General features: G+C 42.0%; 1 protein-coding gene across 8 annotated transcripts in view; it reads left to right on the forward strand.

Annotated features, from left to right (window-relative positions):
- GNG2 (G protein subunit gamma 2) overlaps positions 1 to 7884 on the forward strand; it is a 127565-nt gene extending 119681 nt beyond the window's left edge. For all 8 annotated transcript variants that reach the window (XM_065548808.2, XM_045396416.3, XM_045396412.3 and 5 more), the window contains one exon: positions 4641 to 7884. In XM_065548808.2, the coding sequence (XP_065404880.1) occupies positions 4641 to 4769 (129 nt within the window). In that variant the 3' untranslated portion in view covers positions 4770 to 7884. The remainder of the gene's footprint in view (positions 1 to 4640) is intronic.
- The last annotated feature ends 4155 nt before the right edge of the window (positions 7885 to 12039 follow it).

The following is a 12039-nucleotide window of genomic DNA, read 5'->3' on the forward strand; positions in this document are numbered from 1 at the left end:
GTTTTCTACAAATTACAATGAAAAGTTATTGAAGGCTTTAAATAGGGGAATGATAGGAATCCACTTATATTTTAAAAATATCTTTCCAGCTACAGTATGGAGAATACTACTCCTGCACAGTTATGAACATAGGAAGTCATTTAAAACTGAGATAATTAAACATTTTTGTGCTCTCGACTCAATTGCCTGTCTGCTGAAGCCTATGGTCTCCTTCTCAGAATTATGTTTTTAAATACAAAAGAAACTGATGATATTGACATGAGGGTCATTAGAATATTTTTATAAAACATTTTAAATAATATTCTTTAAAATATTTAAAATATCAATTTTTAAAAATATATATGATGTAGTTATACAAACGTACTCCTTTGTTAACTGATTATGTAAGATCTATAGGCCTACAGTCATAAGGTGGATGAACATAAATGCAATGTTGAGGTGTCTGCAATGAATATAATATGATTGAAAGTATCTGGTTTCTATCAGTGGCCGAGTCACATGTACTGCTAAGGCTACTACAGTGTGTTGTCTATATTTATAATGAGAGTAAATGCTAAATTTCCATTTGAGGTTAGTGAAAAATAAAAATGGAAATTTTTTGTATTATTTGAAGTTCACATACCACCCCCCGAATTCTATCTGTGGACCCCTGGGGTAATCTAAACTAATTGCTTTTTATTTACAAAGTTATTTTAGTAATCACAAAGAGAGAAGACTGCAGTATGAACTGGGGTAGCTGCAATAGAGATAACAGGAAGGGAGCCAAATTAGAGATATCTCTGGAGGAAGAATCAACAGGTCAGAAAAGGGAGAGATTTTCTGGAGTTAGTGGGGAAATCTTTGTAGAAGTAAGCATAGGAATGTAAAAGAAGCTGTGTGCAAAATGTTAGCAGGGATTGTCAGAAAGCAGAAAGATCCGCTAAGCAGACTATTGCTGTGACTCATTATAAGGCAAAGGACAAGGAAGACAGCCACAGGTTAGAAAGGAGGAATGTTCATGAAGATTAAGTCAGGGACACTGAGACTCACAACTCAGTAGCTCAGGAGCTGTGGGACCTGGGGCAAACACTTAATGAAGCCTCCACTTCACATATTTAAGATGAGAATGATAATAGCTTGTGACCCATAATGTTGTTGTAAGGATTAAATAAGATACCGTATGTAAAGTGGTTAGCACAGTTCTGACACATAGCAAGGGCTGATAAATATTAGCAATTATTCTGATTACTGCTGGGATTCTGACACTGTTGGAGCATTGCCCACAGGAGATTGCAATCTCATTGAGGAAACAAGATAAAACACATAATATATTTTAAGAAGGAAACCATTCAGAATCAAATGTTCAAATATAAAGATGTGAGCAACTCTAAGTTATTAAATTTTCCTAGTATAGCACTTCCTGTATCATAAAAAGATTTTGAATATTCATGCCACATAGTTGTATGTGAGTGTTGCAAATGAGTAGGGATGGACGGTGCTGCTTCTCTTCGTAACAAATGAGTTTTAGAAATCACTGATTTACAGCCTCTGCTGCGTAACAGCTAAGCTCCTGTTGGGTGTAACAATGACTATTGCTCAAACTAGAAGAAAGAAGGAAGAAAAAAAGTGATCTCACTTCACACTGAAAGTCTGTCCTTTGTTTTCATGTAGGGGAGCTAAGACATAAAGAGGCTGTTTCCTTTCATTTTGTCATAGAGGCATTTCATAAAGAATTTCAATTTCAACCTTTGGAGCAAAGCCCATAGTTGAGTAGTTTATATGCAGATGGCTGTGACTTAATGGCAACACATTCGAGTTCAAGTTCTTTTTCTGCTGTGTGCTTTGCTGTATGATATTGAACAACTTACATAATCTGCTGAGCCTCAATTTTTCATCTATATAAAGAGGATAATAATTCTTACCTCAGGATTACTGTGAAGATCAAAAGAGGAAATTTAACTCAATGTCTGGAACAAAATAATTACACAATAAAAATATTTTTATAAGTACTGTAATGTCTATTAAAGAGTGAGACTGATTTTTACGTACATATCACGTATTGGGTTGACTAGGGTCCCCTAAAATTTATGCCTACCTGGAATCTTAGAATGTGACCTTACTTGGAAATAAGGTATTTGTAGATGTAATCAAATTAAGAGGAATCATACTGGATTACGGTAACTCTAACTGGTGAGATGAGAAATTTGGACACACAGGGAGGAGAATTCCACAGAAAGACACAGACACTCAGGAGAGAATTCCATGTGAAAATCGAGATTGCAGTGATATGTCTATAAGCCAAGGGACACGAAAGATTGCCAGCAACCACCAGACACTAGGAGAGAAGCATGGAACAGATTCTCACTCAGAGCCTCCAGAAGGGACCAACCATGCTGAAGCCTTGATTTCAAACTGCCAGCCTCTAACAGAATAAATTTCTGTTGTTTTAAGTTACCCAGTTTGTGATGACTTGTTCAAGACAGCCAGAGGAAACAAATACACGAACCAATACCTGTACCACTTTGTGTCAGTTAGTGTTGGCTAGATGTTGTGGTAGTAACAGAAGGTGCCCTACCCTTCATTCTTAGGGGGTTTGCCACAGCACAGGCACACTTCTCACTCCTACCACATGTCAATCATAAATCAGCTGCCACTCCACACCGTGTCACCTTCATCAGGAACACTGGCAGACAGAGCAGCCTCTGTCTGGAATGTTGCCTCTATCTGTTCTGTGGCAAAGGGAACAGAGAGTCAAAAAGCTGAAGGGTTTATGGGATGAGAAGAGGAAACTGATTTCCCTACCCAACCAGTAAATCATAAAGTTGAAGTAGCCTTAAGTAACAAAGGCTGGGTGCAGTGGCTTATATCTGTAATCCCAGGACTCCAGAAGGTGAGGCAGGAGAATGGCTTTAGGTCAGGCGTTCAAGACCAGCCTGGGCAACATAGCAAGAAAATGTTTGAAAAAACAGCCAGGCATGGTGGCATCCACCTGTAGTCTCAGCTACTCGGGAGGCTGAGGTAGGAGTGACAAAGGTTTAATCAACTCAGCCCTGGGACAAGAAACAAATCAAGGGTATGGCCACTATGCCATTTGTTAAAATCTCTGCATCAGTTAGGAGGGTTCCTCATAAATTATTTCAGTTGGATAAAGTGGCATAGAGGAAGGGACATGGCAAACTGTGCATTGGCTCCGAAAGCTTCTGCCTATAAGTTATCCATATAAATTCTGCTCACGTCTCTCTGGCCAGAGCAAGCTTATGTCACTGGGCAAGTCTGGTGTCGTCCTGTGGGCATGTATGTCCCACTTGTAGGGAGGGGCAGTGACTATCTTTAGTAATAATATAATTCACCCCAATCTTACATTAGATTATCCTTTCAGTAGTTGCCTTGATATCCTTTCAGTAGTTGCTTGAAAGGCTTTCATAGTAGTACAGTGGTGTTGCTTTCATGTGGAAATCTGTTTTTTTATATCATAAATTTGACCCCAAATGGGATTCCTCAGGTTGATCATTTACCTAGTCCCCAGATGTAGCTATAGATGGCTTTTAGTTTATTTCCTGAAACTAAATCCACCCTCTCATGTAGTAAAAATTTCCTCTGGTGAAGATGGTCAAAGGAAGGTACTACAGGGAACTCCTAACAAGCAGCTACAAATGTGTTCTAAGAAATGACAGCATCGCCAGAATCAGTGACAGCCTCCCAGTGAAACATCACTAAAGGGCACAATGCTTGGTTAAAGTCACAGATATAACACTTTAATGTATATGATACATAAAAATATGTATTATATAGTGTGTGTATACATAGATATACCTCCTGATGTCTGCTTAAAAAGGGAAACTGACAAGGCTTTAAGCATCCCTAGCACAACTCCTGAAGCCGAGGCATGGCTACAAAATGATAATAATGGCTAGCCTGTGTGGAAAGCTTGCTATGTGCCAGACACTAAATGATTTACATGGATTATTTCATTTAACCCTTGTTACCAGGGCTGGGACTAGGGTGGGGCAATGAGATATCGGAGCACAAAAGTGAAGGAGGACCGGGCACAGGGGCTCAAGTCTGTAATCCCAGCACTTTCAGAAGCTGAGACAGATGGATCACTTGGGGCCAGTAGTTCAAGACCAGCCTGGCTAATATGGTGAAACCCTGTCTCCACCAAAAGTACAAAAGATTAGCTAGGCACCATGGCACACACCTGTAGTCCCAGCTACTAGGGTGACTGAGGCAAGATAATTGCTTGAACCCAGGAGTGAGCCGAGATCGAGCCACTGCACTCCAGCCTGGGCAACCGAGTGAGACTATCTCAAAAAAAAAAAAAAAAAAAAAATGAAGGAGACAGCCACCCGCGGGGCTGTGTAAGTGCAGGGTTGATACCTGCATGCCCCTGCTAGCGAGTGCCTCCTTTGGTTTTGCACCCTAAGTGCCTCACTCACCTTAACCCAGTCCCAGACTTGCTGGCAAGAATCCTGTGAGGTCAGTGTCATCAACTTTCTTCTTTGCAGATGAAGAAGCAGAGGCTTTTAGAGGCTGAATATCTTGCTTCACTTTCACACAACGATGGAGCAAGGATTTGACGCCAGGACATTGGGCTCCAAAGCCTTGGGCCTTGACTGACTGTACCAGATTCCAGTGTTGGTTGTTTTTGTCTCCTTTTCCAGGTGTCCAAGGCAGCTGCAGATTTGATGGCCTACTGTGAAGCGCATGCCAAGGAAGATCCACTCCTGACCCCTGTTCCGGCTTCAGAAAACCCGTTTAGGGAGAAGAAGTTTTTCTGTGCCATCCTTTAAGTCTTCAAGAGGGGCCTGAAGAGCCTCCGGGCTCCTGGGACATTGACGTAGAGTTTTTAGCAAAGTGGGCACCTTTCTAGTCCACGGCATTTGAAGAGCGCGAGGAGAACCATCCTGGAAACTCCAGGCTATGCATGTTTAAAGATCTGGTCCCCTTTATGAGAATGCAAGCTGATCCACATCCTGAGTTAAGAGATCTGATTCTGCCGAACTGCCTGGAGGAGGGGAATATATAAAAATAAAATTGGTGTCACTTCTTTTCTGCTATCCCCCAGTCCCCCCCAAAATCCTCATGTTTCTGCTTCATATTTTAAAGAATAACAATTAAAACAGACAGCTGTACTGAGGTAAGATATGTATGACCTTCTTGGAATGAATATTGTCTTTAGAATACCCTTTGATAAGCTGCGCTGTCCGTGTAAGCCGAAATTCTGTTTAATGGCATTGATGTATAGTCATTATGCCTTTCTTTTTCTTTTTTCCTTCTCCTCTACCCCTCCTTCCACCCCTTCCCATTAGAGTAGTGTGGAGATAAGGCTGGACTTGTCTATCAGATTGAAATCCAAGAATGATCACATGAAATGTTTAGGGAGATGTTCCCCATGGTGTATCCTCATGGTAACAATGACAAAAAATGCCGGTTGTCTGTGTTCTCTTTTCACTATTCCTAACATGTGTACATGATAGCTTTGATTCTGCAAGTAAAAGTAAATCATGTGTTGTGACTGGTGCTTTCATATATTTGTGACAATTTTTGAGTAATATTGCATGAAAATGTCCCTACGTTACATCCATTCAGAAGTTTTGTTGTTTTACTCTAAAGCCAGGAAAGGAAATGAGAGGGGAAAGACCCTGGGGAGGAAAGGAAATCTCAGTATTTTGAAAATTGAGATTACTTCAGAGCCTTAGCCATGCCTAAAATACCTCTGAGTTAATAGTGGTATAAATGCCTCTTCAATACGTTTTCCAGAATCCAAAGCATTTTGGTTTATCCGGGACCCAGGGCAGCACAGCTGTCACCAAGCAGGAGAGTTAAGGATTCACCATGAGTTGGGAAGTGCTTTTGCCATGAGTATGAGCAAGTTCCCTCCTTCCCTGAATCATGGACATTCTAGATTAAAAGAACATTTTTTCTGCTCTTAAGAAGAAAACCATGGCCCTCCTTTGTTCAAGTATTGGAAGAAATAAACCCACAGCTCCAGAGAAGGTGACCATTCTCAGAACTCGGGCTCTTCAGAAGGACCTCGAATCGCCACTCTTTGGGCAGCAGGTGCGGCCCCCACAGCCGGCTCTACCAGGAAGAGTTCTGGCTCTTCTGTCCACTGAGATGGTCTTGGTTTTTCACTTAACACATTTTTTAATGGAATCTTTGTTTTTGTTCTCCATCTTGTTTGTTAGAGTCTCTTGGTCTTTATTTACAAATTCCTGGCAACTAGAGTGCTCCTTTCCCAAGATATGGTAGTGAGAGTAATTTTTCATTGTAGCTGTAGTCTCCATCAGTAACAGCAGGCCCTGGAAGGCTTGATCACCTTTTTCTGTGTCATTTTCAGTCAAAGAGTCCCTCTCTTACATCTTGTTTGCTTTCAAATCCCCAAATACCATCTCCATCTCCCAATTAATTTTATTCTCCCCTCTTTCCTCTCTATTCTCTTTCTCCTGTTTTTTTTTTTTTTTCTTTTTCTTTTTTTTTTTTTTAGGGCATGAAAAAGGAAGAGAAAAAGATTTGCTATGCCAAGGACAGATTTTGAAACAGACTTGGTAAATGTTTTCCTTAGCTCCTTCTTGGGCATGTGGGTGAAAGAATAAATACATCCAATTAAAGCTCATGCTGGGGTCGGGGAGAAGAAGATACTGAAACATTTGTGAAATGTATCAATGCACTTCTGTAACCAGATGCTTCTCTTCAAATTGTGGGGTTTTTGTTACAGTCAGGACACCCATGAAGATTTAGGGGTGAAAGAAACAGCAGAGTATTTATTAAACTACAGCATTGTACAATTAGCTTAGTAACACTGTGGCATAAGCTAAAACATATCACGGTTTTTAAATGGGCAAAGCATGAATTGAATATGTGGTCACATGAAAACAAGCATGAATGAATAAAGCACTCTTTGGTAGTGATTAAGGCATCATTAGAAGGCCCAGACGATTTCCACTATTCACAGCATTTCCTTTTCTCAGAAGGACTCTTTATATTTCCATGTAAATCTAGATCTTTGGAGCAGTTAAGATGGAATTACAATTTCTAGGGAGCATTTTAAGGAAAATGTTTTGGCTTTTTCATAATTTTATGTCTTACAGTATGGAATTATAATACGAAAATCTTTATATGAGTTTTGGCTTATTGGTATTTGTACTTATTCAGGGGAAACAGTCTTTCGATTACTTATGCCTCTAAAGAGTTTAATTTCTTGAGAAATTCAACAGTCCCATCACCAGCATAATTTTATCTTCAGGAATAACTAACAGGAAAAGTCAACTTAAATATTTAAGACCCTAGTTTCTACGTATAATATATTCAATAGTAATGAAAATCTGCCATGGAATTAACTAATAAGTAGTAACAATAAACTTCATATTTAGAATACAAAGTCTATAAAGAACAATTTTACATGATCTTCAATATCAACTCCAGTTTAAAAGGTGTTATTTTTAAAACATTTGAAACCAAGTACTGCTTAATTTCAGTCAGAAGATGCAAATAAATACTTTGATCTATGTCTGATTTTGCTAATAATATTTGAAGGAGATTGCCTACCAAGGACAAATTAAACAATACATTTAAAAATCAAACAACAAACGATTTCTCCATACACTCATAGTCACATATGGAATTTTGAGAAAATAAAGCATGCTGTCTCTAGGAATTTTTATACTTCTTTTTCTTCCTAAATATTTGCTTCTAGCTGCTCTTGGCAATGATGAATTGTTACGTATGCATTAATGTTTTGCAGCCCAAAAGTTGTTCACATTTTTCCTATATAAGATCTGTGGAGTGTGTGTTTCAAAGAGAGAACTACAGAAATGTTAAAGCAGGAAAACCTGAATGTGATGTGCACATTTTCATCCCACATGGACAATGTATGTGTTTTAATAAATGGAATTTTCAGATTCATTTCATATGCAGTCAATTTCATTGTGGAGGCCTGTGGACCACCTCACCCACTGATTCTGTCGCTAATTGGAGAAGGACCTGATGGTACGAATGGATGGGGAAATAGGAATCCATTGATTTTCTTTAGGATTTTGTTAATAGAGATGTCCTGAAGAAGAAAAACCTCACTTGACAGTCTAAAAGCATTTCTTACTGGGTCTGTACATCTAGGGTAGAGCCTTTGGAGACCGAGAAAGGTGGGAGCTGTGAGGAGAGTCCAGGGCTCTGTGACAGGGTGGACTATGCAGACAGAGGAGCTGTATTGACACTCTCACTTGCTGCAGGTATGCCACAGTGGGCTTTTTCCCTCAGGAAAAATAAAAACTGAACAACAGAAGTGCTATTCTCTGTAGCTATCCGTGATTTAAAAGGAGTACAGGAGAAGCTAAGTCCTTAGAACTCTAGATGCAGCTGCTCCTCAGAGATCTTCTCAGTCAAGAAAAGACTTTCGAATGTCCCTCAGATTATGCCAGTAACAGACCCTGTTAGTAAAGAAGGAAACACTGGATCTCCTGGGACTTGTGCCAGCAACAGCAGCATCTTTAAACCATGGATGAACGGGACCACTTGGAGTTTGCACACTAGTGTTCCACTGACATCAGTGTTTCTGAGACTGTGGTCCATGGACCACTTGCTTCAGAAGTGTTAATACCTGGAATGCCTCTTTACATGGCAGATCCTGAGCTACCCATGAACTCAGAATCCCTGGCAGTGACTCAGGAACATGCATTCTGTTACATGCTATAGTCTGAGGACCACTACAGTATTTATGACAGCTAGCTTTTCACACTGCCAAAGGAAAGGCACAAACACTCGTAAATATTCTCGCTCTTCTTCCCACAGCCTCCAGAAGTGACTGCCTAGGCATGAACATGTAACTGAAGGGTGAGAATCTAGCCAGCAACTAGACATGCCACACTGAGGAAGACGCTGCTGGGCTTTGACTCTGCTCCTGTTTTGTTGTGCCCCTGCGGGAGGACTGCCTCCAGTTCTCATTCTTTAATAAGCTGGTCACATTGTAGACGGCGCTTACAATGACAGAGGGAATTGGAGCTGGGTCAGCTCCAATCCACAAATTGCAAATAATTTGCCAAGGGAAATCCCTTTCCCTTCGGTTCTGTCCCACATCTACATTTTCTTCTATTTAGAACCAGGAGACTCAGGCAGAATTTATTTTAATGAAGAAGGCCATGGGCTCCTGGGCATTTCCTCAGCAAGAACTACTGCTGTTTCTCCCTGGAAGTCATAAGAACAGGCGGGAGCAGGGTATTGCATCTCTACTATGAAGCAACAGAAAGACAGTGCCTGGGGAGTTCAATCCACCTGTGCTCAAGCATTAGCATGCACTAGAGAACCAGAACTAGACCCCAGCGCTCCCATACGACCTTGGGCAAGTCCTTTGACTTCTCCCACTATAAAGTGGGGACAAGAATACCTGACTCATTTATCTCACAAAATGGTCAAAAACAAATGAAAGAGGCTGGGCACAGTGCTCACGCCTGTAATCCCAGTGCTTTGGAAGGCTGAGGCAGGCGGATCACTTGAGGTTAGAAGTTCAGCCTGGCCAACATGGTGAAACCCCACCTCTACTAAAAATACAAAAATTAGCCAAGTGTAGTGGTGGGCACCTGTAATCCCAGCTACTCGGGAGGCTGAGGCATGAGAATTGCTTGAACTGGGGAGGCAGAGGTTGTAGTGAGCCAAGATCATGCCACTGCACTCCAGCCTGGGTGACAGAGCGAGATTCCATCTCAAAAAAAGAAAAGAAAAATGAAAGAGGTAAAGGGGCGTCATGAAGGCAGAGGTGGTAAAGAACCATTAGACTCTACTTGACAGCAACCTTCGAAGAAAGGAAACCGCTAGATAGCTCCTGCTCACCTCTTAACTCGCCTCCTTTCTCCTTAGTCCCCAAACGCCCTGGTTGAGACCCTCAGTGTCTCATGTCTGAATTCCCATCACACCAGCTGGTATGGCCATTCTGACGCTCATCTTCTCCCACTTTCACCCAATTGACCCTGAGTATTCATTAATTAGGACTTCTTTGATTGCAAGTGACAGAAACCTAATGCCCCAAAATAGGTCCCACTTCAAGCCCAGCTGGATCCAGGTGCTTAGAGGATGTCATGGGATGTCCCTGTCACCCCTTGGCTATGCTCTTCTCTATGCTGGTTTAATTCTCAGACTCTTGCCTTGCAGCGTCAAGATGGTGTCAGCAGGCCCAGGTTTACATCTCAACAGTTTAGCGATCAAGGAAGAAAGATAACAACAGCTCTAGTAGAAGCCTCTACCTATATCCCTGGAACCCTTCCTAAGACACTATTGGCTAGATCTGGTTCCTGTGTTCGCCCACCCCTGGACCCAGGGATAGAGGTAGAGTCATTGGGCCATGTGGGCAGAACAGTGGTTCTAAGGAAATTGAAGTGCTTTTGCTATAGGAGGCAGGATTGAAAGTTAAAGGCAAAAAGCAACTGATGCCAACCACATCTTAACAGATTTATTGATGTTACCTCATCTTTCACCACATTCAGAAACCCAAGGTTCTCTGGTTCATAGTGCTCTTGTCAACAACATCACGTCCAATTTCAACTTGAGAGTCAGGCCGCACTTGGCTAATCCCATCTTGCCTTCCAAACCCTCTTTTCCAGTTCATCCTGTCTCCTTCACTGTGCTGTGAGTTCATCCCACTTCCCTGTCTTTGCTGCTTTTTACATTTTTTTTTTTAGACAGAGTCTCACTCCATTGCCCGGGTTGGAGAGCAGTGGCGTGATCTCAGCTCACTGCAATATCTACTTCTCGGGTTCAAGTGATTCTCCTGCATCAGCCTCCCAAGTAGCTGGGATTACAGGCACCCACCACCATGCCTGGCTATTCCCCACTTTGCTTCTGATGTTACTCCCTCTGAAATGTCATTACACAACTCCTTGAGTAACTAAACTTGCTTTTCTGTCAAGGTCCAGCTTGAATTCCATAAGGTCTGTGAATGACTTCAGGAAATAGGAGCCTTTTTCCTCTCTCCACTCCTGTTGCCCTTGTTGTCAGTATTGTTGAGTATTTGACTGTGTTTGAGGTGTTGTGCTAGGGTAGATGGCATGGCACCTGCCTTCATGGAGCTTGTGGTTTAATGGAGAAAGTAGACAAGTGAATAGTCAGTTAGCAAAGTGGTCAATTCTAGGACACAGAAGCTAAAGGGAGGATAGAAGTGATGACCAGCCTGAGGAGGTGATGCTGGAGCTAATCGTACTTAAATGAAAATCTTTGAGGCAGAGTTTCACTCTTGTTGCCTAGGCCAGAGTGCAGTGGCACAATCTCGGCTCACTGCAACCTCTGCTTCCTGGGTTCAAAGGATTCTCCTGCCTCAGTCTCCTGAGTAGCTGGGATTACAGGCACCCACCATCACACCCAGCTAATTTTTGTACTTTTAGTAGAGAAGGGGTTTCGCCATGTTGGCCAGGCTGGTCTTGAACTCCTGACCTCAGGTGATCCATCCGCCTCTGCCTCCCACAGTGCTGGGATTACAGGCATAAGCCACCGTGTCCATCCAAGAATCTTGTCTCTAGGGTAATGTAACCTTTAGGAAATAAAGAACACTGGGTGGGTGGGCTTCTCTTTAATCTTTCCCTCATTTTAGGGCAGCTGAGAATGAAGCTCTCCCCTGCAAAGGGGTTCGCAATTGGCTCTGCACACAAAACAATGGGCCAAAGCTGAGTGGAGGTTGTCACCTCTCCCCCTCCAACCTCTACTGGCTCCATGTCTTCACAACATCATGGGGACATTCTCTTCAGCCAGCAGCCCTTTGGTCTGGGTGATACCACCATGCACCAACCTGGAAGTCAGGTCTCGTGGGCTTCAGGCCCAGGGGCTGGAGGAAATACATTGCTGGCTGCATCACCTTAATTTCAGCTCCCAGGAAAGAGGCCCTTCCACTATCTACTTCGAACAGTATCTGTAATTGCCCTTCCCTGTGTGTGCATTTGGCTATTTGCATTTGGATATAAATTAACTAGAACTTTCAATAAAATTAAAAATTCAGTTCCTCAGCTGAACTAGCCATGTTTTAAGTGCCCAATAGCCACATGCAGCTAGTGGCTATTGTCTTGGACAGCACAGATATAGAAC

Source organism: Macaca fascicularis, chromosome 7 (genome assembly GCF_037993035.2).
Source record: "Macaca fascicularis isolate 582-1 chromosome 7, T2T-MFA8v1.1".
NCBI classification, from domain to species: Eukaryota; Metazoa; Chordata; class Mammalia; order Primates; family Cercopithecidae; genus Macaca; species Macaca fascicularis.